Source organism: Melospiza melodia, chromosome 22, assembly GCF_035770615.1.
Source record: "Melospiza melodia melodia isolate bMelMel2 chromosome 22, bMelMel2.pri, whole genome shotgun sequence".
Classification (NCBI taxonomy): domain Eukaryota; kingdom Metazoa; phylum Chordata; class Aves; order Passeriformes; family Passerellidae; genus Melospiza; species Melospiza melodia.
Genome location: NC_086215.1, coordinates 11,424,525 through 11,450,882, shown reverse-complemented (window position 1 = coordinate 11,450,882; position 26,358 = coordinate 11,424,525). Strand labels below are relative to the sequence as shown.

Below are 26,358 nucleotides of genomic sequence, written 5' to 3'. Positions count from 1 at the left end.
TTTTATCCATTTTCCATTTCAAAATGCAGAAACAAAGTACGGACGGTGAAATCCCATTAAGAAATAACTCTGTGAGCAGGGAAACCAGGATTTGGTTAACAGGAAATGGGGATTTTGGGGACTGCCTTTGTGCTATGGGGCAAATGATGGCTGGGGGAAGAGCAGAGGGCAGAGCAGCTCCTGGCACAGGGAGGAAGCAAAGGATTGCCCTTTTGGCCTTTTCTTCCCAGCATTTGGCACAGGACGGTGAATTCTGGGTGCTCTGACAGCCTGGCAGGGGCTGGAAGGTGTGGGTAGGGCATGGAGCTGTGCCAAGGGGAATTGTCAGCTTTTCATTCTGAAAGGAAAGGATTGGATCCCTGAATTGCCACCCGGGGCAGCTCCTGCCCTGCTCTCCCAGCCCTCTCCCAGCTGCAGGTCCCAGGCTCTGGCAAGACCCTTTCAGTCCATGCGCTGACTTTTGGTACAAAAACATTTAAAGAAATCCCGTGCTGGAGCCTGACTGTTCACATTGATTTAGACCATGGTGCGGCGATCATCAGTGAATTTATTCTTTATTTGCAGCCTGCAGAGGGGCAGCACTGCCCTGCAGTGGGGCTGGGCCGTGGGGCAGCCCTGGTGTGATGGGTTGGCATCACCTGGGGTGGGGTTGGCACGTTGGGGTGCCATGGCAGGAGCCGGGTGACATTGATGGTGCTGTGGTGACATGGTGTTGTGGTGACGTTGATGTCGTGGTGCTGTGGTGACACTGATGGTGCTGTGGTGACACTGCTGTCCGTGGTGCTGAGCCCTGGGCCCCACCCAGGCCGGGGCACCTTCTGGATGGTTTTTGTCCCTGGCTGCCAGCAAACACAGCAGGAGCAGCTCTGGGCTGGTGGATTCCCAAAAGATGGAAGGACACAGGGCCCTTTCCCTGCCCCACCTGTGCCCTCAGGTGTTCTCTCCAGCTCAGCTCTCCCCTGGCCACCGTGAATTCCCTTTTCTGTTGGATATCTTGAGAAATGGATGCCAGGAGTGCTGAAGGAGCAGCAGCTTTTGCTGTCAGCTGCAGAGGGAAAGGTGAATCACTGTGGGCCAGGTGACATGCACCTGCCTGGCCAGGTGAGCAGGAGCTGAGCCCTGCTGGCTCCCAGCATTTAGGAGGGGACAGAGCTTTGCTGCTGCTGCGTGCCTGAGGGAGCCAAAGCTGCTGAGTGTGTTCCCTGGCACGCAGCGAGCACGCTGCTCTGTACACAGAGGAACAAGATAAAATAGCTTCCTCCTCCTCATGCTGCTACCAAAAAACAGCAATGGGGAGAAAAATAATCCTCCAGCCCCTGCCCTGCCCGTGGTGATAAGAGCAGTGCAATCCTTCTTTTGACAGAGTCAGGCAAGGCAATTTCATTATTCAGCAAACAAAGCCTTTTCGGATATTTCTGCATCGTGGACGTTTTCTCGGCGGTTTTGCACCAAATTTGTTGCGGCATCAAGGCCAGAGAGTTTGCCTTGACTCCCCTCACTACCAAAATAAATGCACAGGGCAGGATTGTTCCACTGAGCAGCCGTGACTGGGGAGAGAGGAGAAGGAAGGAGATGGTACGTGCCGACAGCTCGAAAGTGATTGCGGGGAGGATTGCTATGTATGAGAGAGTTCAGGGGGGAAACGGGAGCAACTCACACAGGCAGCCAGGGCTGCCAGGATGGCGAGAGCCAAGCTGAAGAATTCCCCTTCAGAGAGCAATGCCCACGTCAAAACCGTCCCGGCAGGCACGACAGAAGATGTGCACGGGGTGAGCCCCTTGTTACCGTCTCGGAGGATGGGATCCATGGGGAGTGATGTCGGACAAAGGTATTGCAGGGCTGCTGGGGGGGCTGGGGGGAGCAGCACCTTTTCTCTTTGAAATGAGATGGAAGGGATTAGTGCCTGCACGGGCTGGAGGGGTGGTGGATCAAATCTGTGTTAAACAGCCACGGCAGCTCTAAAGTTGGGTTATGAAATAGGGAGCTGGAGCAGAAGGAAACCAGTTCAATTTTTTTATAGGCGCTTCTTGATTTTTGTTTTTTTTTTTTTTAATGTGTCTGAATGGCAGCCTGAGACCGTGGGGCTGCCACAGACCACTGTTAACTTGCACTGCACCTTCCCTGTGCAGCAGAAACCCCGAGCTTATTTACACTGCTAAAGCCACAGTACCCACTGTGCATTAGCACCATGTTTGTGTGGCAGGAGAGATGCTCAGTCCCCCATCTGAGCAATAATTCATTTGTTACTGCAATAAAAAAAAAAAAAAAAGCTGCCATAGGAAATGCTGCAGCCTTCCTGCAAGCCCAGAGCTGAGTGTGGAGCGAGGAAGGAGCTGTTTTTCAGGAGGAGGAGGAGGATGCTCTGTGCTGCACTGGGATTTCAGTGATTCACAAGGAGCCAGGTCCCCTAGTTACGATGAGGATGCAAATGTCACTAATTCAGCTCTCGTTCTGTTCGTTCCATTTTCTGTTCCATTCTTTCCCCTCCATCTCCCCAGCCTTCCAGCCCATCCATGCTGCTCACCTGTGACTGTGTACTGTATGTCTTCCAGGATGTCATTTGCTGCAGACAGGCACGGCAGGGAGGCTCCTGCTCAGGGGAGGGGGAATATTTACTTGTTTGAGGCTGTAGGCTGGAAGGGATCAATGCCTCAGCTCGTGCCTCCTGGCATGTCTGGGGGCAGGGAGGCAGGAGCAGCAGCTGGGGAAGCCGGGCAGGGAGGTGTGTGCTGGGGAGCGCCGGCGTGGCCGCGGCTGGGCCGGGCACACGATTTGGTCTGCGGGGCTGGGAGGCAGAGCCCAGGCACACTGAGCACCTGGGAGTGTCCCTGGAGAGGTGTGACAGCCCTCCAGATGGCTCCAGTGCCGGGGCTCTGGTGGGCAAACACTGGGAGCTGGTGGGGCTGACTCTGCCAGGCTCACATGTGTGGAGGCTGAAATGGGCATTGTGGGGTGCACTGGGACTAAATCCCCGGAGCTGGTGTGGTCTCAGAATGTTTTGGCAGTCTGGGTGTGCTCCCAGCGCTGGTCAGGCTGTTTGTGGTCTGGTTTTGCGCCTTGGTTTCATTGCTGTAAGGAGGCGCCAGAGCTGGGGCTGTCCTGGGGTACCTGAATCTCTGAGGGCACATCCTGGGCAAAGCCTTTGGGGCAGGACTGATTCCTCTCTGTGCTCTCCCAAGTTCTGGTGGTGTCCCCCTCAGGACAGGGTCAGTGGTCAAACCAGATGTGTAGTGGCCAGGAAAATACAACTGGGAGACTGCTACAACCTCATCCCGCTGATCAGCACTGATTAAACATCCAAGAGAGGCTTCTCCTCCCTGGCACCCAGGGGCTTGGTGGATTCCTGACCAAGTCCAGGGGGCCAAACCTTCATCCCAGGACTGATCCTTGTTGTCTTCTGTGGGAGCACAGCATAAATTAGGGATACTGCAAGGCGCTATAGGATCTGGAGGGCAGCAATTCCAAAAATCACCTCACTACGGTGTTTTGGTGGACCCTCCAGAGAAGGTGCCCCAGGGGCTGCATAAAGACCCAATTCCCTGGGTTTCACTGGAATTTTGAGTGATTTGCTGCAGTCTTGTTGTAAGAGGTGCTGAGAGGTGCAGAAGTTGGTGGAACACTTTGGCATCCCTGGCAGAGCTCTGGGGTTGGATTCCCCAGCCCAGGATCTCCTCCTTCCCTGGGCACTGCTGCCCAGCCATGAGCTGACAGTTAAAGCTGAGGTTTCTGCACTTCTCTTCCCCTGCTGCAGCAAAGGCAGGAAGATGTGTTTAGAAGGGATGAGCAGTGAGTTTGAGATGCTCTGTGTCTCCCAAAGCAGGAAGATGTGTTTAGAAGGGATGAGCAGTGAGTTTGAGATGCTCTGTGTTTTCCAAAGCAGGAAGATGTGCTTAGAAGGGATGAGCAGTGAGTTTGAGGTGCTCTGTGTCTCCCAAAGCAGGAAGATGTGTTTAGAAGGGATGAGCAGTGAGTTTGAGGTGCTCTGTGTCTCCCAAAGCCAGACTCCAGCAGCATTACCGATTGTCCCTGGAAGCTGGGAATGAATTCCCAGGTGCAGGTGGAAGGAGATGTGTGTTACAGGGTGTTCTCATGCAAATGATCCCTCCTGATGATTGAAGCCAGGGAAATCTATTCTCACCTACTTGATTTACCTCCTTACTCTGTCTCTGAGTCACTGCAGCATCTCAAAGCTTTTAGGGGTTCCCAGTCAAAACAGGAGGAAAGGATTTGAATTCATCTGAGGGAAAATCCACTCCACGGCTTGGGAGCAAAAAGGTGAATTCAGGACTGTCCTGGGCACAGGGATATTTTCCTGTGTCTGGTGACCTGCAGATGGGATGGGTCCAGCAAAGAGGCTCGGAGCTCTTCCTCTGTGCCGGGGGTTGCTGTGAGGTGGGGATGGAACCGGGAGCCTCCTGGCCATGAAGAGCAGGTCCCCAGGCACTGAGCCTCCCCTGGCACCAGGTGATAGAGACTGGAACCAGCCAGGAGAGGCTGAGTCTCCTCAAGCCAGGCTTTTCCTGAGGCAGGTTTGTCCCTTGTGCTGGGGGATTGATAGGGAAAGGTGTGAGGGGAGGCAGAGCTGCACAGAACACTCTGTGCTTGGCAAGGAGCTGCTGGCAGGGGCAGGACAGGCAAACATCAGCTTGGATCCCATCTCATGGGCAGTGATCTCCCTGCAGAACCAGAGGTGTGGGTTTAAAAACACAAACAAAGGTTTTTACAGATAACCATGTCCTGTTTGTGCAGCTCTGCTGGAGCAGGGGAAGCTCTGACCCCTGCCTGTCCCAGGGCACACTGAGGGGCTCCAGACATTCCTGTTTGTGTCTGGTTGGGATGCTCTGCCCCAGCCCTTGGCAGGGCTCTGGGCCCCCCTCAGCCCTCTCAGCTGTGTTTGTTGAGCTGCTGGGAACAGAGCTGTGACTGCTGAGCTTTGGGAGGAGGATTAGCATTGCAGAGGAGCTGGGCTTGGACAGCACCTGGAGCTGGCCTGGCTTTAAAGCTGTCCCAGCTGGCTCAGGACCAGTCCTGCTGAGTTTTAAACATCTCACTGGACACTTCTCATCTTCTTTGGGTGCGGGGTTTGCTCGTTCTCAGGTGAATAATTGTTCCCTTGCTGATCCTGTACCTGTTCCCTGCTGTCCCTCTGCTGTGTGTCCCACAGGAGCCTGGCTGCTCCTGTCCCCTGGGGCAGCCCAGGGCAGCAGCTGGATCTGGATCCTTCCCTCCCTTTCCTTCTCCTTCAGGCTGCACACTCCCAGCCCTGCCCTGTCTCTCAGTTTGAGATATTTTTGGCAGGAATAAATGGGACTCTGCCTCAGCCCTGGTACAGCCAACAAGATGCTGGAGTCTCCTCTGTGGAAGGAGCAGGTCTTTGCTAGGCTGAGTTTGATGTGAGGTTCTTGGAGGTAAAGCACTCCAGAGAGGGAGGAATTCACCCAAATGTGTCTGAAAATAGAATTTCTGACTGATGGATGCTTGTTCCCTCTCAGGGGCAGCCTGGAATTAACAACCAAGACTTGCTAAATGTGATTTTTTTTGCACACAAAAGAACCCCAGAGAGGTCCAGTCTGGCCACTGCAGCCACTCAGAGCTTGCAGGAGCTCTCCAGGTGAGGCTCTCCACAGGACACAATTCCCTGCTGAACCATTGTTGTGCTGCAGAATTCCCTCCTGCAGGGACAAAAAGTCAATTTATTTATTTTTAACCTTTCTTTAACAAAAGCTTCTTCCAGCAAAGGCCTTTCAGAGCCCTCTCTGTGTCCTCAGCAAATGCCACGTGCTGGTTTGCAGCCTCTGCTCTGGGTGAGGGGGTTTTGTGCAGGAGAAAAGCTGTGCCAGGGTCACAAATCCCCTGTGTGGGGTTTGCCCAGCTCCAAGCTGGGCTCTTGTGCTGCTTCTCTGGTGCCTCTCTGCTGGCTGGGGATGGGGTTTGTGCCAGGAACCCCAGCAGGCTGAGCTGGAGGTGTCAGGATGGGCTGTGCCATGGTCTCTGAGCTGGGGCCGCCAGGGTCACTTTGTGAGGGAGGGTAGGGCCTGCATGGCTGGGGACCCTTTGTGGAGATCTGAAACAGAATCTGGGGCATCTGACAGGTTTTGCTCCTGGAGCTCTTTGCCTTTGATGTGCTGTGTTGGGCAGCCCTGGCTGGGAGGTGTTTTTGGGGTGTTTTTGGGGCGCTGGGTTTGCTGTGTGCTGGCAGTGTGTTGGTCTGTGCCCACCCTGGAGCATCTCCCAGCCTTGGGCTCCATCTCCCAGGCCTCCCCTGGCTCTGCTGTCCCCAGGCAGGGCTGAGCCCCAGCTCTCCTGCCAGCCTGGGCTCCTCTGCCAGGCCAGGGAGGGGGCACTGCTGGGCATTTCTCTGGGGGTGTTTTCAGGGCAGGAGTTGGGCAGGGGGCTCAGCTGGGCTCAGCTGTGGGAGCAATGTGCAAATGCAGGATCCTGGTGACCAGGACACGATCTCAGACCCCGGTGACAGCGCAGAGGGTGACAGCCACCATCCGTCAGAGTGCGCAGAGCTGTTCATCAGCACGGCTCACTCCTGTCAGGCCTCAGCCCTGCCTGCTGCTTTTCCTGCCCTGCAGCTGCCCCAAAGTGCTGGAAAGGCCCCGAGCTCTGCTCACCCTCTGGCCTTGTGGCCTCTCCTCTGCAGGGACAGCATGTCCATGTCCCAGCCAGGCTCAGCCCTGAGCTCCCTCCAGCTTTTGGAAGTGTTGTGGCTGCTCCTGTGTGTGGTGCCCACCTCCCAAAGCCCAGGCCTGCAGAAAGGGGACAGACCCAGAAAGGGTTTGCTCTGTGGGCACGGGGCAGTGCCAGCCCCGAGCTGGGTGCTGAGGGGAGCAGGCTGAGCTTTGGGAGGGCTGAGCTGGGTTTTAGGGGAGCAGGCTGAGCTTTGGGAGGGCTGAGCTGGGTGTTTGGGGAGCAGGCTGAGCTTTGGGAGGGCTGAGCTCCCCTCCCACGGCCCTGGGGAGCTGCCAGGATCTCGGTGCCCTACATAGCCCTGACAGGCAGCCACGATCTCACCCAAGGATGCCACGCTCAGCACTCACACTTGGGCTTCTGCTCTGGTTATTTTGGGATCCTCATCCCCATCAGGTCCCATCAGGGCACGGGGATTGGCACGTTCCTCCTCAGGGGAGCCTTTCCTGCCTCCTGTAAGGGTGGCACCCCTCTGGGTGGGCCATGGGGGTCTGTGGCACACCAGGGTCTCACATCCCACCTCTAAACTTGCCCACAGTCCTTCCCCCATGAGGATCAGCCACAGCAGGGACTCATTTAGCTCATTAGCAAGGGCAGGGAGCTGTGTCAGGGCAGCCTGAGCATCTACAGGACCTCTTTTCCCGCCAGTGCCTGCCCTCTCCATCTGCCTTCAGCCAGGTGGGGTCGGTCTCTTATTGCAAGGAACAATCACTGGGATCAGAGGAAATGGCCTCAAGTTGTGCCAGGGGAGATTTGGGGCAACATTTCTTTACCAAAAGGGTTGCCCAGCCCTGGCACAGGTGGAGCCCCCATGCCTGGAGGGATCTGAATGGTGTGTGGTTGTGGCTGTGGGGTCATGGCTCAGTGCTGGGCTTGGCACTGCCGGGGTGAGGTTTGATGGTGAATTTGATGACCTCAGAGGAGCTTTCCAACCTCAGTGAATCTGTGGCTTTTCTGGGAGAGGCCCAGCTCTCTGGAAGGTGCCCACAGGCCAGGCTGGCCCCTGGGCTGGAATCAGCCTGTCCAGCTGCACTGAGGCTGCTGCAGCTCTGGCACCGCTCCCGCTGCTTCCCAAACTTTGTGTGTGTGAGCTGTGGGATGTGAGCTTCCTTTTGCAGAGGAATGCCAGGGAAAAGTGCACCTGTGACTGAAGCAGCAACACCCTGGGAGGCCTCTCCTGCTGAGCCCTCTCCTGCTGCCCTCTCTGCCTATGGGGCTGCTCTGGTGGCACTGCCAGTCCCTGTGGCACTGCCTGTCCCTGTGGCACCTCTGCAGCTCCCGGTGGCTGTTCCAGGTGCTGGATGAGTTCCTCCACACCAGGAATGCTCAATCCCTTTCCCTGGGGCCACCGTGCTCATCCCACAGCAGGCAGGGGAGCTGCCCTTCCCTCCCCTCTCTCACAGCTTTGTGAGCAGACCTGTGCCTCTTCCTCTCGCCTTCCCCTTCCTCCTGCTCGTTCCTTCTCTCCCCCTCTTTACTTTCTTTTTTCATCTCCTCCCATCTGTCCCTCTCACATCAGGCTATTTTGGGCTGAGTTTCTCACTGTCAGTATGGCAGGAGCTGTGGTGCAGGATGAGCTCTGCTCTAGGGAGCCTCCCCAAGCACTCACCTTGCTTGGCTCATCCTCACCCCTCTGCCTTGACCCTGCCTCCAAGGCATCTCCAGAGCAGGGTGAAAAGGCATTAAATCCTTCCCAAAGCCAGGCCAGAAAGCCATCACATTTAATACCTTTCCACCCCGCTCTGGAAATGCCTCTGAGCCTTGCAAGTGGTTATTAAAGCAGCCTGAAGGCAGCAGCAGTGCTGGCAGGTCATTACTTGTGTCTGTAACTTGCAGAGGCTTCAAGTCAAGGCATGAATGTTTTTGTTTGTTTGCTTGGAAAGGATGGCTGTAAATTGAATAGGAAATGCACCACCAGAAGTGAATTTTTAATGCTGTTCATTTACCAAAGATTCGGGAGACAGCAGTGGCAGGAGCAGAGTTTGCTGGGAGAGAGCAGTGTGTGAGCAGTGTGTCCCTGTGTGAGCTGGGCTGTGCTGCTCTGTCCCTCTGTCCCACCTGGAGCACAGGGACAGCATTTAGCCCCCCAGTTACCTGCATGAGGCACAGGAGATCCGTGCCACCCAGACCCTGCAGGAGAGCCGTGGCTTGGGGCTGGCTGCCTCCCCCTGGAGAGAAGGGAGCTGGTTCTGCTGGCCCAGATCTTGGGGTGCTGTGCACGTCCCTGCCCAGCTCAGGGGTCCCTGCCTTTGCTGGAGCCAGAGCTGAGGAGGCAGGATGAGGTGGAAGGTGCTGCTCAGCCTCCAGCATGGGTGGGCAGGTGATTGCTCTCTCTCTTTTACATAAGCCAGCTTTATTCTGGCTTTGTTCTAATAATAAATGTGCCTTTGTCTCCTCACCTTCTCACAGAGCCTTCCCCTTTTGTCAGGGGCTGGAGCTTGAAAGGTGGGGGCAGGTCTGAAGCTGCCAAGGAGTTCCTTCCCCCTCTGCTCCTCTCCTTTCTGCCACCCTTCCCTGCTCTGCTCTGGTGCTTGGGAGGTGCAGTTTGTGCCAGCCTGGCATGGTGGGGATGCTTGGCATCCTCAGCTTGCCCTGTGTGGGGACAGCTCTGCTCTCCCAGCCCCTGGACCCTGCAGAACAGCCAAGGTCCTTTGGCTGCCTGTGCTGTTGCTGTTTTCCATGGGAATGAGGTGATCTGAGCTCTGTCTGCTCTCACTGAGCCAGATCTGGATGAAATGCAAAGGTCAATTTGAAGTAGATTATCTAAAACACATTAAAAGCCAGAGTAACCTTTCTGACTCCATTAAGTGGCTTAGGTTCTGTATGTCATAAATCACTGTTAAAGTGGTTTTGGGATCTGGAAAATGGCTGTTTTCCAGATGAGATTTGGAATGATTTTTGGTTTTCTTGGAGAAATCTCCATATTTTCTCAGCAGTTGGTGAGAATTTGGGTGCCTGGTGGGGAGAGGGAGAGGTTTCAGTGGGACACCTCCAATCACTTCTTCCCTCTGTGACCAGCACAACAAAGTTCACTCATTTTGGAGCCAAAAGCACCTTTTTGTAACCAAAAAAAGAGGTTATTTCATCGCATGTGTTTTAACCATGGCACAGAGTGGCCAAAGCCACCCTTGGGGAAGTTTATTTCTGTCCGTGATTTCGGAATCCCTTTTGTTGGTGATGCCTCCACGTGAGCGAGGTGTTTATTGTGGCTGATTCTGGGGGAGGCACAGAGCCCCTGCATTTGGGGGAAGACCCCAATTCTCCAGAACCCTCCTGTCCTGCAGGACCCCACTGATCTGTGTGGGGTTTTTTTTTTTGCTGTTTGGCTTTCAGGAGTGCTGCTCTGCAGCTGGAATTAGCTCCTGTTCCCCACCTTTCCCGGCTACCAGCTGGCACCACATGAGGAGAAAACCAAATCATTTGCTCATTTTTTCCCCATAAAGATCCCTGTGAGGCAGGAAAGGCCCCTGCTCCAAACCAGGGGCAGGAGGGGCCCGAGCAGCCCCTGTTCTAACAGGGATAATCCAATTGAGCTGCAGGGACAGTGCCAGCCCAGGCTCCTTCCCCAGCTGCACAAACCCAAGGTGCTGGGCAGGAATAAATGCCAGGGCTGCTCTGAGGCACAGCTCAGCTGCAGAGCCACCCCAGGGCTCGTTCCTACTGTGAGAGGTGGCACAAGAGAGAGCTTTGGTGGGACTTAATGCTCCAGGAGAAAGCTGGAAATGAGCAGGGAAGAGGGGAAATGGCAGGAGCTGAGCCCAGAGAAGAAAAGGCTCTGGGGAGATCCTACGGCAGCCTCCAGTAAAAGGGGCTCCAAAAGAGCTGGAGAAGGACTTTGGATAAGGGCCAGGAGTGACAGGACAGGGGGAATGGCTTCACACAGACAGAAAGCAGGGCTATATGAAATATTGGGCAGAAATCCTTCCCTGTGAGGGTGGCACAGGGTGCTCCATCCCTGGGAATGTCTATGGCCAGGTTGGACAGGGCTTGGAGCAACCTGGGATGGAGGAAGGAGCAATGAGCTCCTGCACAGAGCAGAGCCCAGCAGTGGGAGCAAAATAAATCCTGTCCCAGGGAGGCTGCTCCTTGTAGCTGAGGGATGGATCAGCTTCCTCCTGGCTTGCATTCCTGCTGAAATGTGAATTTATTGCTTTTATTTAGTTTGAACTGTGCCGGAACGCTGCAGACTTGTAAAGCAAAAGCAAAATGCAAGAAAATCTTTATGGGCTGCAGTGGCCCCTTGGCTGTGATGATATTTCTCGGTGTCCCTGGCTCACAGTAAATCAGGAAAGGAGGGAGGGCCCTGCTGGAGCAGGGCAGGGCTCAGGCTCAGTTAAAGATGGGGACCCAGGGCCATCCCTGGGTGTTGTGGTGACAGCATCATTTTCACAAGGAGATTTTTTGCTTTGCAGCTGGAATTGCTGTGTTGCTGGACGGCCCTGTGCTGTCAGTCTGTCTGTCAGTCTATCTGTGGGATGTACAGTACATGAGCACAGGCCCTTTGCCTCCCACCCACTCTTGTTTTTCTCTGTGTTCTTCCTCTCCTTGCCTTGACCCCCTCATCCCCCTCATCGTTCCTCTGTTATTTAATTTGATTTTTGGTTTATTTTTTGCTCTATTTTCTTTCCCTTTCTCTGCTCATCGCTGGTGTCTGTAGAGCAGCCCAGCAGAGGCACAGTGCTGATTCCTGAAGGCAACAAACCTGCAAATCCCAATTTCTGTGCACAGGAGTGGCCCCATCAGAGGCAGAGCAGTGAGGCCATTTGTGAGAATCCCTTAAAAAACAAAAGGCATAAAACAGGCCCAGAACCTGGGATTATCCACAGAGCCCTCGAGGGGCTGTGACTGGCAGAGCAGCACTGGGAGCTGAGCAGGGACGTGTCCCAAGCACGGTGTGACCTCAGCTGAGGACTTGATGGGTGCTGGTCCCGGTGTTGCTGGAGCTGCTGGTGGGGACAGCCCCAGTGTGGGACATTGCCAGTGGGACATCCCCAGTGTCACAGCCCTGCTGGGGACATTGCCAGTGTCACATCCCTGGCGTCACAGCGCCATTGGGGCAGTCTGGGGCCGGGTTCCCTCACGCTGTGTGTGCTGCTCTCGCTCTTAGGCCTCACGCCGAGGATTTCAGCGTGGATTCCTCCTTCTCACAGTAAGTTCTCTGCCTGCATTGCCCAGTGCCACGGGGAGGGACAGGGGACCCTGGCCTGCCCTGGGGTGAAGCTGATCCTGCTCTCCACAGGGCACAAACCCCCCTGGAATTTGGGGTGTTTGGAGCTGGGTGTTGGGCAGTGCCTGCTGCTGGGAGCTGTGCTTAACCTTGGCTCTAATTAATGTGGGTTAATGTGGATGGTCCATCCATGGAAGAGTTCCAGGCCATGAGGGATGGGGTTTGGTTTCTGCTCTAGTGGAATTGGGTTTTGGTCCAGTGGAATTGTCCCTGCCCATGGCTGGGACCAGGTGATTTTTAAAGGTCCCTTCCAACCCCACCCAGCCTGTGGTTCCACCATGATCCTGCTTTTAAGGGAGCTGATAAACCCAAGATTTGTCCTTTACTGCTCTGGGCATCCAGGAATTGTGTATGGGAGCAGCAAATCCTTCAGCAATTCCCACCCTGGGGAGGATTCCCAGTTGTGGTGGGTCTGGAGCTGGTCCAACACCAGTGCAACCCCTGGAATTTATTGACTCATTTCCTGCTGTGAGATGGGATTGGGAGTATGGCAAAGCAGGCTCAAAACTTTAAAAAGGTATAAAGAAAACTTCATTAACGGTAACTAAAAGAAAAGATAATAAGAATAAGTTTATTGAGGAGGAATTGAGAGCAGCAAATCAGCAATTATCCATTAACGATGAGCTCCATGCACAGCCCTAATTAAACAATGCAGATTCATCAGCACAAGCAATTACAGGAGCAGACTCATGAGTGTCGCTCTCCAATGTTGCAGAACAAACAGGCCAGAGGGAGCACAGCCTGCCATCCCATTGCTGCTTCCTTTTGGGGTTTTAACCTTTAGTAGAAGTGTAATTATCTTATTTTGGAGCAAGTGGTGCCCCTGCCCAGCCATGAGCACCATCCAAACCTTGGATGGGAGATGCTGCCCCGTCCTGGCAGTGCCCAAGGCCAGGTTGGACAGGGTTTGGAGCACCCTGGGATAGTGGAAGGTGTCCCTGCACAAGGCAGGGGGTGGAACAGGATGAACTTTAAGGTCCCTCCAGCCCAAAGTATTTTATTATCTACAGCTTGAAGCCCTGAGTGTGCCCCTGTTTCCTCCAGTGTTTGGTTTGGTGCCTGGAAATGAGCTCTGCAGCTGCTGGGAGGGATTACAGCTGCCTTCAGGGAACGAGGAATCGATAAAAATCCCATTTCCATTGCAATGTCCTCCCTAATAAAAATTATATATATGTATAAAAGAACTAAATTCAAGCAGGAGATTTCTGTTACATTTCCTCAGGCCCATGGAGCCCTTTGCAGTCCGTGCCAGCCCTTGTCCCCCTGGCACACCAGGATGAGTTTAGGGCATGGTGAGAGATAAATGGCCCTGGAGGCCAAACCTACTCTTGGGCAGGGTTTTTCCCTGTAGTGACTGCTTGGAATTTGCTTTTCATCCCCCAGAAACACAACTGCAGCATTACTGCTGGAGCCAGGATGACATTACCTGCACCCAGCTGAGTTTAATTTGCTGCAGAGTGCTTGGCAATATCAATTCTTTCTTTGGGCAAAAAAATCACAGTCCATAATAAAACAGGAGGGTTTTTTCTCATTGATTCCCATGGTAAATGCATGAAACCTTGAAGAAACGAGTCCCTGGGCTTGAGGGGCAAGGTGTGTCACAGCATCCTGGCTCCATGGGCAGTGTTGGTTGATGTGGGAGTGGATCCTGCTGGTCTGGCATGAGCCTCAGCAGGGAAATCGTTCCTGGGGCTGCAGGGGCCAGGAGGGGCAGCTGCCTTTCCTGGCAGGGTTGTGGCAGTGCCACGGTGGCTGTGATGGTGACAGATTGTGGTGGCATCATGGTGACTCTGACAGTGCCATGGTGGCTGTGATGGTGACATGGTGGTGGCTGTGATGGTGACAAGGTGGCTGTGACAGTGCCACAATGACTGTGGTGGCACCATAGTGACTCTGACAGTGCCACGGTGGCTGTGACGGTGCCACAATGACTGTGGTGGCACCCTAGTGACTCTGACAGTGCCACGGTGGCTGTGACGGTGCCACAATGACTGTGGTAATACCACAGTGATTCTGACAGTGCCACGGTGGCTGTGACAGTGCCACAATGACTGTGGTGGCACCATAGTGACTCTGACAGTGCCACGGTGGCTGTGACGGTGCCACAATGACTGTGGTAATACCACAGTGATTCTGACAATGCCACGGTGGCTGTGACAGTGTGACAGTGCTGTGGTGACTCTGACAGCGCCACAGTGGCTGTGATAGTGGCATAGTTGTGGCTGTGATGGTGGTGCCATGGTGGATGTGACACTGCCTGTCCCAGGCTGGTGTGGGACCTGCTGATCTCCTCGGGGCTGGGTGCTACTGTGATCCCTGAGGGTCACCTGGGATTCTGGATGAGGGGGAGAGCAGCTTCAGTGCTGCACCTGCTGAGGGATGTGGGATGAGCAAATTCACTGAAAGTGGGCAGATTTGGCCTGTTTGCAATGCCTGGCCTGTTGGACCATGCTGGCCCTGCCTGGGGTGTCCCCAGTGCTGTCCTGTCCGTCCCCCAGCCCCAGAAATCCCTGGGAGAGATCCCCCCTCTCCCCTTCATGGCTCAGCAGCATTGGCAGAGGGGCTCAGCCCCAAAGCAGGCACGGCCAGCCCCAGCTCCATCCCTCCCAGGCTGTTCTGAGCTGTTTTGTTTCAAACGTGCCCCAGATTCCCGGAGGAGCTGCCGCAGTGGGAGCGCTCCGGGTGCTCCGTGGTCCCTGAGAATCCCGAGAATCTGACACATCCCCAGCTGCAGAGCCCTGGGCAGGGCTCCATCCTGCCAGGAGGGTGAGCCCAAGCATCCCCCAGCCCAGGAAGGACCTGGTGTGGCAGGAGAAGCCCCTGGAGCCATCCCTGCCCGGGTTTGAAGCCGTTCCTCCTCCTTTGAGTAATTGTTCAATTACAGCGGGGGCAGCGCTGCGCTGCCGGTGCTGCCTTTGGCAGGCGCCCAGGCTGACTGTGAGCACACAGCTGCTCAGCAATTCCCATTCCTGTCCCCAAACCCTGCTCTGGGAGCTCTCCTGGGCAGGGCTGGAGCTGTCCCATCCCGGGCTCACTGGGGATGGATGGAGGATGGCAAACACAGAGCACACAGCTCGCCCGTGGCACCCGTCTGGTGAAGCCTCTGTGTCCAAACACCATCACAGAAATGGGGGGGGGGGGGAAAGGAAAAACACCCCAAAGGGAATCAGGAGGGCTGGAGCTGCCTGGGAATTTCATCAGCAGGTACCTGAGCCCCAGCCTGGCAGGTTCTGTGCTTATTTGGGAAGGATTCTGGCTCCGCTCAGGTTCCAGCTGGCACCGGCTGCTCCCAGCGCTGAGGCAGCCTGGCCATGGCACGGTGCCCTCAGAGCATCCTGCACAGCCTCCCGGGGCTGCTGGGAGAGGAAATGCTGCAGACCTGCACCACCAGCCCTGCTCCTCTCCTTCCTCTGAGCCCTGTCTGGTACCCAGAGCCTGCCCCAGGGAGCCCAGCTGGGCCAGCAGCACATTTCTGTAATTCCAGCGTGGTGCAGCCACATTTTCTGTGGGTTTGAACCCTGTGGGTTTGCATGGAGGGTGCAGAGCTGTCTTCTTTGCATCCTGCTACATGATGGGAGAAGTTCCTTGAGAAGCTTCCTGGGCCAAGAAACCCCTGTATGGGTTCATATTTTTTGTGTTTTCCTACTTTTTGAGAGAGCTGCCCCAGCTCTGGGGAAATGGAAAAGCTGGAGCAGGGGCTGTGCCCCTCAGTGTCTATTTTAATGCTGGTGGGCTGTGATGTGCTCCTCCTGCCCTTTCATCCTGCACTTTTCTGAACAAACTATTGTGTCTTTTTTTGGGAACTCATCATCTTACAACAAATTGCCTCTAATCTTGGATTAATAAAGTACAATAAATAACCGAGCGAAGAAAACGAAGTCGCTCAGGCATTATGAAGAACATAATAGCAGTAATTACACTTCCCAGAGAGGGCTGGAACTAAACTTGTACCAGCATCGTTGTTTGCATGGCCTGGGGGGGGTTCAGTGGGGGAACTGTGGAGGTGGGGACCCTTGGAGTGGTCTGGGATGGGCTGGCACCAGGATGGGAAGGATGCTCCAGGTGGGAAGGATGCTCGAGGTGGGAAAAGAATGCTCCAGGTAGGAAAAGGATGCTCCAGGTGGGAAGGATGCTGCAGGTGGGAAGGATGCTCGAGGTGGGAAGGATGCTCGAGGTGGGAAGGATGCCCAGCCATGGCAGCAGGGAGGGGACACTCTGAGCACCCCATCCTGGCTGAGCTGCTGCGAAGGCAGAGCTGTCACGGTGTGTTTTGGGGTGGTGATGATGCAGTCAGAGTTTTGCTTGATTCTCACTCCCAGTTAACTTCCTGACAATGAAATTAAAGGGTATGTTTTACATGAGATCATCTCCTTCCCTCAGCTGGAAATGGAGTAGGAGCTTTGATACTTTGGGATGGTGCTGCTGCCTGGGAAGAGGCACCCCTCATTCAGTGTTGGGGTGTTGGATTCACCTGCAGAGTGGGGCCCCCACAAAGATCTGGGGCTCAGCCTTGGCAGGTTGCCTGCACAGGAACGTGTTCCCTCCACGTTCTTTTATTTCCTCATCTCTCTGCAGTGTTAAACACCCTGTTCCCCCCAGTCAAGACGTGGCTTTTTGCTGCTTTGTTGTTTTCCTCCTGCAGCCATGGGATGGATGAATACGTGGGCCACTTTATCACAGAGAGTTAGATCTCATCATTTAGTGCTTTTATCCACCAGCAATTACAGCCATTGTCTCGAGGTGGGCCACAGCTCCACAGATCAGTGAACCATCTGTCTGATGGCAGAGATTTATTCAGCTGTTTGTTGCTCTGATCCCAGACAAGTGTCTGGCAGAGGAATCATGCTCCTGGAGTCTGCAGCTCCTCAAGGCTCTCAATCCTCGGGGGCTCTGATGAATGGGGTGCTCAGGGAGCTGGAAGCCAGCTCCCAGCACTTCCTGGCCATTTTTAATAAGGAGAAGGAGCAATTATCTCGTGTGCAGCATTGTGAGCAGTTGTGACAGCTGATTTATGCCCTGGCACAGAAAAATGATTTGTGGCGTCTGGCTCTGGGAAGGATTAATTTGAGCAGGTGTAAAGGCTGGGCTCTGAGGCTCTGCACTGAGGCTGATTGCTCCTCAGGCATTGTGCTTGTCAATTCTCCTGTTCTCTCCTGCAGCGGGGTCTGGGGCTGTCCCTTCTCGTGGTGACATGAACCAGGTGTGGTGCAGAGCCCCTCTGGCCACCTCCCCTCCCCTTAGCCCAGCTGGGATGGAGCTTGGGATGGAGATCTTGTAAAACCCCTTCCCAGTTTGCTGCCTGATCAGCTGGGTGTGGATGTTCGGTAAATACTCATCCCTCCATCCCCAGTAAATCAGGATGTGGTCGGAGCTGGCACCTGCATCCCAGAGCCTGCAGGAGCCCCCATGCAGCCCCGGGGAGTTTTGTCCCATCCCTGCGATGTGGGGCTGGCCGAGGGGAGGCGGGAGAAGCCAGGGAAGGCGGGGATGGAATTTCCAGCCCCACCTGCAGCTGCTCCCTGCCGGATGCTGTCAGTGCCCTGGCAGGTGAGGCTCTGCCCTGCCAGGAGCCACCACCAGTGGCCCTGGGTGCAGTTTGGAGCTGGTTGTCAGCCCCTGGGTTTTTCTGGAATGACCAAGAATGGTATCTTAGCAACAAAGGGAAATTTTCTCCGTTTACAGCGGAATTGTTTTTTTTTTTTACAGTTTCCATGCTGGGTGTTTCTCCTCCCCAGGCAGAGCAGGGCATGGACAGAGCCAGGACACACTGGGGACATTGGGGACATTGTCCTGGCCAGCTCGTGCTCTGCTGGAGCCGGTTAACAGGGAGAGGCAGCTCCAGAGCTGCTCTTGGGGAGGTTTTGGACCTTGTGAAGTTGTGTGAAGGGAGAAGTTTGTGGCTCTGCTCTCTGGGTGTGTGTGTGAACCACAGCCAAGCCCGGGTGCCCAGCAGAGCTGGCTCTGGGGTCACATTGGCTGCTCTGGGGGTCGCTGGGGCTCCCGGCTGGTGATGGGACTGCGGGGACAGCCGGGAGCCCATCCCGAGCCTGGGTCCCTGTGGGTGTCAGCGGGGTCACCCAGCGGGGATGGGGCTCCGGGGGGCTCTGGGGGTCCTGCCCGGGGCCTGCCCCCACTGACGGCCCCGCTGGGGGCTCTCCCCGCAGGGTGCAGGTCGAGTTCTACGTGAATGAAAACACCTTCAAGGAGCGGCTGAAGCTCTTCTTCATCAAAAACCAGCGATCGAGTGAGTGCTGCGGGCACGGGGAGCGAGAGCCGAGCCCGGCCCGGGCCGGGACACCGCGCTCCGTCCTGGCCATGAGGAGCCATTGCCACCTGCTGGTGGCCCTGTCCCCGCGTGTCCCCTGCCCGGGGATGCTGCTGCCTCCTGCCCCTTTGCTGGGTGCCGTCAGCTCGGTTTGGGGATGCTTTCCATGGGCAGGAGAGGATGCCCCTCCCTGTGTCCGTGTTCACTGGGGTCCGAGGGTGAGGGAAGAGACGAGGATCTGACTCCATGTTTCAGAAGGCTTGATTTATTATAGTTAATATATAATAATACAATATATTATATTATATTATATTATATTATATTATATTATATTATATTATATTATATTATATTATATTATATTATATTATATTATATTATATTATATTATATTATATTATATTATATATATAATATATTTATTTATATATAATTTAATATATTATATATCATATATTTATAATATATGATATATATTATATTAAAACTATACAAAAACAATAGAAGAAAGTATTTTATCAGAGGGCTAGCTAAGAATAGGAAAAGAAAGAGTGATAACAAAGGCTCACGTCTCGGACAGAGAGTCTGAGCCAGCTGACTGTGATTGGCCATTAATTAGAAACAACTGCATGAGACCAATCACAGATTTATTTGTTGCATTCCACAGCAGCAGATAACCATTTTTTACGTTTTGCTTTTGAGGCCTCTCAGCTTCTCAGGAGGAAAAATCTTCAGGAAAGGATTTTTCATAAAAGATGTCTGTGACATGCCATCACCTCTGCTCGCTGGGGACAGCCGCAGGGTGACAAACAGCTGGCTGGGAGCAGGGGGTGTCAGGGAGCCAGTGTCCCCATCAGGGAGCCAATGTCCCCATCAGGGAGCCAGTGTCCCCGTAGGGAAGCTGGCTGTGCCTCCCTGGGGCTCTGGGGACAGCCAGGGCAGGCTGTGAGTTACCCTCTCCTGCTCCAGCCATGGGGATTAGTCTCCACTTGACTAATGGTGTTTTTATTTTCTTCCTCTGGGCTGTCATTAGCTGTCTGGAGGGGGCCTGCTGGTTCATTTATAAATTTGCCTTTTCTTCTCCCGCCTGCATCCTGTTGTCTTGCTAAAAAGCTGTACAACAGGGTGCCCACGGGGAAGTTTTTAATGAAAATGTGATGGATTTCTCACTTGTAATCTGAGTAATAACCCCATGAACTGGCTGGGGAGGCAGAGTGGATGAAGCAGCAGCTTTTCCTCACCACCCCTGCTCTCCTGCAAGGTGACGTGGTCAGTGCTGCTCTGCTGCTGTTAGATGGTGCCTGCTAATGAGGGGGATAACTCCAGCAGCTCCTGTGTCTCTCTCACATCTTTGGGGTCAGCAAGGAGCTGACTCATGGTTATTTATCTCTGTGTTGTCTCCTGTGTCTGTGGCACTGCTGGGCAAAGCTGGGCAGAGCTGCTGCAGCTCCCTTTGGGGATCAGGGGGCTCCTGTGCTGTGGGGCTGTGCTGGGGGGCTGCTGGGCTGTGTGGGGTCCCTGGGGATGCCCAGGAACACTGCCCCATCCCTGCTGCCCTCCCACAGGCCTGCGGATCCGGCTCTTCAACTTCTCCCTGAAGCTGCTGACGTGCCTGCTGTACATCGTGCGCGTGCTGCTGGACAACCCCGAGGAGGGCATCGGCTGGTGAGAGACAGAGGGAGCCCCCAGCCCCAGCTGCCCCCAGCCCCAGCTGCCCCAGGGCTCACTGAGGGTGTGCCGGGGCTCAGGATGGGTTTGTCACCCCCCCACAGCTGTTTGAATTGGGGCTTTAGCAAAATTTCCCAGGCTGGAGGCCCCTGCTCACACCCTGTGGATGGGTGTGGGGGCATCTACTGGCCCTGAGCAGAGCATGGTGGAAAAATGTTCATTTCCAAGTTCTGCCTGACTCTGTCAGGAGCTCAGCCACTCCAGGGCAGCACCATGCAAATGTTTTGTGAAGGCTGAAGCGCTTGAAGACATTAACACTAAATCCCATTGAAGCACTTGAGAGGGAAATACGGTGTGCTCTGTCGATCCTTGAGGTGATGGATGATTCCACACATCAGCTTTGTGCTGGCTTTCTGTATAAGCCTATTTTTAATGTGTCCTTGCTTCGTTTAGCTCGTGTACAATGTGATTTTTTTCCCCCAAGAGCTTGGATAATTGGTGATTTGATTTCCCCCTTGTAGAGGCTGCAGACTGCCAAGCACATCTGCACGTTCTGGAAGTGCTTCCAGACCTGTGAGAACGAAGCAGGACATGGATGCTCATCCCTGAGAGCTTTAGCACAGCTGCAGCTCAGGGAATCCCATTTTCCTGGGGGAGTGTGGCAGCAGCAAGGCTGGCCAGAGGGAGCAGAGCCCTCCCAGCAGGGCAGGCAGAGCTCAGCTGGGGCTGCAGCTCAGCACATTGTGCTGGTTGTGACCTGGTAATTCCCAGCTCCCTGCAGCTCTGTGCCAGGGAGAATCAGCATTCCACAGCATCTCTGGTAGGGCTGAAGCACCTGAGGGGTTTTGTCCTCCAGTACTAAGATGCCCGAGGCTGCCTGGGTGAGGCTTTTCCTGTGCAAAGCCCTGGCTACAGGAATCACGGTGTCTGGATCCATGGAAATGCTGCTGGTCAATCCCAGCATCCCTGTTCCCCCCTGACTGCTTTTCCCTGCTCTTTCTCCCCAGCTGGGAATGTGAGAAGCAGAATTACACAGCCTTCAACCAGTCCACCAACATCAACTGGTGAGTGGGAGCTGCTCGGGGCCCTGGGCCAGCTCTGCCAGCCTGGGGGAGCACAGGGATGGAGGTGGCTGCTGCTGGCATTTCCCTGAGGCCGTTTCTTGGTCCTGGGGCTGCTCAGGGGATGTGGAGCAGCATCCCAGAACCAAATCCTTTGGGTGCACCCTTGGGAATGGCTGAATTCCAGTGCAGGGGCTGCTTGAGCAAACTGTGCAGGAGGGAGCAGCAGCTCCTGAGTCAGGGATTGTGACCGTGTTCACAGGGGTTTCTGGATTGGGGAAGAGATGAGGATCTGACTCTGTGTTTCATAAGGCTTGATTTATTATTTTATAATATATATAATTACATTCAAACTATACTAAAAGAATAGAAGAAAAGGTGTCATCAGAAGGCCAGCTAAGAATAGAATAGGAAATCAAAGAATGATAACAAAAGCTTCTGTCTCGGACAGAGAGTTTAGGCTAGCTGACTGTGACTGGCTATTAATTACAAACAAACATGAGCTAATCACAGATCCACCTGTTGCATTCCACAGCAGCAGATAACCATTGTTTACATTTTGTTTTTGAGGCTTCTCAGCTTCTCAGGAGGAAAAATCTTAAGGAAAGAATTTTTCATAAAAGTTGTCTGCGACGAGCATGGCCTCGGGTTTGCATTTGGGGAGGTGAAAACCCTGACAGCCGAGCTCAGATCCCATTTGGGTTTCTTTCCAGGTCCCACATCTTCTGGGTGGACAGGAAAACCCCCCTGTGGGCCGTGCAGGTGAGCAGCCCCTGCTGGGTGTGCAGGAGCCCAGAGGAGCTGGGCTGGGGCTCTGCTCCTCCTGTGGCACCCCTGGGGGCTTGGGGGGCTCCCATCGCCTGGAGAGAGCCCTGGAGCCCCCCTGTGTGTGTCCCTGCAGGTCAGCATCGCCCTCATCAGCTTCCTGGAGACCATGCTGCTCACCTATCTCAGCTACAAGGTGAGAGCCTGGGCCGGGAGGGCTCAGCCTCCTCTGCAGGAATGGATTTCTCATCCCGGCAGGATGTGTTTGTTTGTCTGCCACCTCTGGATGTTTTCCTTTCTCATTCCCCCTCGCGCTGCTGGGTGTGCGGAGCAGAATCTCTGCTTTTTGTGCTTTCTCAGAGATTCAGGGCTGTTCAAAGCAGGCTGGCTGTTCCTGGTGTCAGGCTGACACATCCCAGATTCCCCGAGCTCGGCAGGGTCACTCCTGCTCATCCCTCCGGAGGGAATGGCACTGCTCCAAGGAGAGGCACAAGCTGGCTCCTTTGGACCAAAGCCACCTGAAATGGCCAGAAAAAGTGACCTTGACAAATGGCATCTTCTCAGGGACCAGGGGAGGGTTGGCAGCAGAGGTTCAGACCCTGCATCACCCCCTGTTCTGAGTGCCAGCCATCTGTCAGTGTCACTGTCACTCTCCATCCCTGCACCAAGTGTTGTTGTCCCCCAGCTCTGGGTGGCAGCAGTGACAGACAGACAGACGTTGTGTCAGTGGAGAGGACTTTGGGAGGAGTTTGGGAACGTTTCCTGCTCCCAGAGTGCCTGCCACCACCACTGCACCTCTCCTGCACCCTATTTCCCTCATCCAGCAGGGTGGGATCACTTTAATTGTCCTCTGGGAAGTTTTTATGGTTATCTAATTCTTCTTGGGTTTTAATTCCTCAGGGGAACATCTGGGAGCAGATTTTTCGCATTTCCTTCATCCTGGAGATGATCAACACAGTGCCATTCATCATCACGGTGAGTGTGTCCTGGTGGCATTTAAAGCAGCTCTAAGTGCAGTAATTGCTGTATTTTGGTGATAAAATAAAGACAAATGGGTGTCTGGCCTAGTGGTTTTTAAGGCTGGCAGGAAATTTTCCCTTCAATATTTGACAATATAATGATTTTCTCTGGAGTGTTATCCCAAACCCCTCCTCCCTTTCCAGCTGCTCTGCTGCAGCCAGGGAAGCAGGGCCCTGTTTGGTGGCAGCTTCTGCTCAGCTTGGGTTTGGATCCTTCCACACGGGGAGGATTGGCTGCTTATGGCTCTATTTTTTAAAAGAATGTGGATTACTTCTGCAAATAACCCTTGTTTTTGTAGATATTCTGGCCTCCTCTGCGGAATTTGTTCATTCCTGTGTTTCTGAACTGCTGGCTGGCCAAGTACGCCCTGGAGAACATGATCGTGAGTGATCCCTTTTGTCTCCTTGGGGATGTGGAGGGCAGCAGGGCTGGGAAGGGACCCTTGGCTGCCCCAGCTCTGGGGCAGGATTTGGAGCTTGGTGTGTGCCAGGGAGTGCCAGGCTGGGGGTGCCAGGCTGTGACCAGGAACCCCTCAGAATCCAAACCACAGTGGCAGGGGTGGTTGGGATGAGGAGTTCCAGCCATTCCCCTGTTCCCACTGGAGCTCTCAGATCCCAGCCCTGCTGATGGGAATGCACATCCCTTCCCAAGGGCTGAATCCAGGCTTGCCCTTCACTGGGGAGGGCACTGTGGGAGCCAGCAAGGCAGAAATTGGTGCCCCCAGGCTGTGTGAGCTGCTGGGAGCCCTCCCCTGTCTCCCCAGAACGACCTGCACCGAGCCATCCAAAGGACACAGTCAGCAATGTTCAACCAGGTGCTCATCCTCATCTGCACCCTCCTGTGTCTCGTTTTCACGGGGTGAGTGCTGCTCTCCATTTCCCTAAAACTCCCTCCTGACCCTGGGAATCCAGCTGTGCCCACCCCCAGAATCCAGCTGTGCCCACCCCCAGAATCCAGCTGTGCCCATCTGGAGCAGCTGGCAAAGCTGGGCTCTTGCAGGGCTCACACCTTCCCCTGCTTTGCTCCATCTCCAGCACTCTGAGGGGGTTTTTAAGCCAAACTTCTGATCCTGCCTTCTTCTAGGGTTTGATCAGGGAGCTTTTGGTGAGGGTGCAGCCAGAGGCAGCTGGGGGATGTGGACACAGGGCAGGGGCAGCAGCTTCCCCCAGGGACAGGTGAGGGATGGCTCATGCACCAGGGGTGGTTCATTCACCAGAACCCATCTCACTCCAAGGCTCCAGCTCTTCCTCCCCCACACCTCACAGCTCCTCAGGTCATTTGTGTAATTGGCCACTGGGGCTCCTGCTAATTAACCGGGCCCTTTCCCTGCCATTGCCAGCATCCAGGGTGTTCCTCTGAGCAGGGGAGCAGAGCTCATCACTGGCTATTTAGCTCTGAATTAGGCTTTGAATTCTCCTCTGGCTGCCTTGCTCTGGGTTGGAGGCATATTAAACCATTAAGTTGCTGAATGGAGGGGAAATGAGGCTTTTAGGCTCATGAGCTTTTGGCAATAAAGGCGATGCTCTGATGTGAGTGACTAATGCTATTTCAGAGCTCAGTGGTGCTCCCAGCCCTGCTGCTGGATGAGTTTGGAGGAGGGAAGGTACAATTTGGGCCCAGCAAGGTTTGGGTGACACCTGTGTCCAGCAGGGTGGCTTTGAGCTGCAGGTGTGTGGGGATCTCCCTGCCGTGACCGGGCTTTTCCCTTCCAGGACCTGCGGCATCCAGCACTTGGAAAGAGCAGGTGAGAAGCTCTCCCTCTTCAAGTCCTTCTATTTCTGCATCGTCACCTTTTCCACCGTGGGCTACGGAGACGTGACACCAAAGATTTGGCCTTCCCAGCTGCTCGTGGTGATCATGATCTGCGTGGCCCTGGTGGTGCTGCCTCTCCAGGTGAGACCTGCACAGCCTGGGGGCGCGGAGGGGCTGCAAGCCCTGCCCTGGGGACACCAGCTCCGTGCCCCCTGCAGTTCGAGGAGCTGGTGTACCTGTGGATGGAGCGGCAGAAGTCGGGGGGCAACTACAGCCGGCACCGCGCGCAGACCGAGAAGCATGTGGTGCTGTGCGTCAGCTCCCTCAAGATCGACCTCCTCATGGACTTCCTCAACGAGTTCTACGCCCACCCTCGCCTGCAGGTGAGCCCCAGGCCGGGCTCACACTCCCCCTGTGGGATCTCTGCTGGTCAGAGTGACCCCGAGGTGTTAGAAAGTCTCTTTTCCCAGCCTGGTGGTCAAAGAAGGAGTCAGGGCTCTTAATTTCTTCGTCTCAAGGTTGTTTATTGTATCTTATCTATAAAATTATTTCTCTTGGCCTGCCAAGGTCCACTCAGCAGGACAGTCAGAGGCACTCTGCCTGCTCCCAGGGCAGTGTTATCTTTTTATACTAAAAACTACGTGTACAATATTTACAATTACTTTCCAATACCTATCACCTGTTAGACAGAGAGCTTCTACTCTAAACCAATCTAAAACTATGTGCACAATATTTACAGGTAATTTCCCACACCTATCACCTATGTTAGACAGTGAGCTTCTACTCTAAACCAATCTAAAACTATGTGTACAACATTTACAATTACTTTCCAATACCTATCACCTGTGTTAGACAGTGAGCTTCTACTCTAAACCGATCTAAAACTATGTGCACAATATTTACGGGTGATTTCCCACACCTATCACCTATGTTAGACAGTGAGCTTCTACTCTAAACCAATCTAAAAGTGCCAACATCACAGCAGAAGATGGAGGCCAAGAAGAAGAAGGAGAAGGGCCTGGCATGCCCAGATTCCTTGTCCTCTGAACCCCCTGAGCTCTGTTTTTGTAAAGTGTTTTGCCAGGAGCAAGAACGTCCAGCACTTGGCTTGGTTTTGCTGTTTGTTACTTTGCCTTTTATTAAACCTTTTTGTTTCTAACGCTGCAACAGAAGCCATCCTGCTGATTTTTATGCTTCCGAAGGTAGCTGAGCTGTCCTGAGTGTGTTACAGACCTCCGAGAGCTGATTAGAGGTGGCTGGAGGAGGTTCCTGCAGCAGTGGCCTCTCTCCTGCAGGATTACTACGTGGTGATCCTGTGCCCCACGGAGATGGACATCCAGGTGCGGCGCGTGCTGCAGATCCCCCTGTGGTCCCAGAGGGTCATCTACCTCCAGGGCTCTGCCCTCAAGGACCAGGACCTGATGAGAGCCAAGTGAGCAGAGGGACACTGTTGTAGCCATGATATTTCCTGAAAAATCCCTTTGCCAGGATTTTTCCTCCTGAGAAGCCGGGAGGACTCAGGAACAAAATGTAAACAATGGTTATCTGCTGCTGTGGAATGCAATGGGTGCATCTAATTAATTGTGGTTGTTTCTAATTAATGGCCAATCACAGCCCAGCTGGCTCAGACCCTCTGAGAGTCACAAGCTTTTGTTATCATTCGATTCCTTCCTTTCCTTTCAAGCCTTCTGATGAAACCCTTTCTTCTTCTCTTTAACTATAGTTTTAATATAATATATATATCATAAAATAACAAATCAGCCTTCTGAAACATGGAGTCAAGATTCTCATCTTTTGCCATGTCAGGGCTGCCTGTAAACTTCCACAGGACACCCTGCACACCCCAGTGACAGTGTCACCCCAGCCTGTGCTGGCTCTGGGGGCTGGCAGGGGGTGGTGGTGCT

At 54.1% G+C, this 26,358-nt stretch overlaps 1 protein-coding gene across 10 annotated transcripts in view; it reads left to right on the top strand.

Moving 5' to 3' along the window:
- KCNT1 (potassium sodium-activated channel subfamily T member 1) overlaps positions 1-26,358 on the top strand; it is an 80,555-nt gene that overhangs the window by 34,591 nt on the left and 19,606 nt on the right. For 6 of the 10 annotated variants that reach the window (XM_063174905.1, XM_063174897.1, XM_063174899.1 and 3 more), the window contains 11 exons: positions 18,088-18,167; positions 19,754-19,853; positions 20,864-20,920; positions 21,631-21,679; positions 21,819-21,878; positions 22,583-22,657; positions 23,001-23,084; positions 23,466-23,560; positions 24,415-24,595; positions 24,673-24,837; positions 25,750-25,886. In XM_063174905.1, coding sequence (XP_063030975.1) covers positions 18,088-18,167; positions 19,754-19,853; positions 20,864-20,920; positions 21,631-21,679; positions 21,819-21,878; positions 22,583-22,657; positions 23,001-23,084; positions 23,466-23,560; positions 24,415-24,595; positions 24,673-24,837; positions 25,750-25,886 — 1,083 coding nt within the window. Of the gene's footprint in view, positions 1-1,431; positions 1,829-11,803; positions 11,846-18,087; positions 18,168-19,753; positions 19,854-20,863; positions 20,921-21,630; positions 21,680-21,818; positions 21,879-22,582; positions 22,658-23,000; positions 23,085-23,465; positions 23,561-24,414; positions 24,596-24,672; positions 24,838-25,749; positions 25,887-26,358 lie in introns of those variants that run through there. The other 4 variants (XM_063174904.1, XM_063174902.1, XM_063174906.1 and 1 more) reach the window with 3 other exon arrangements.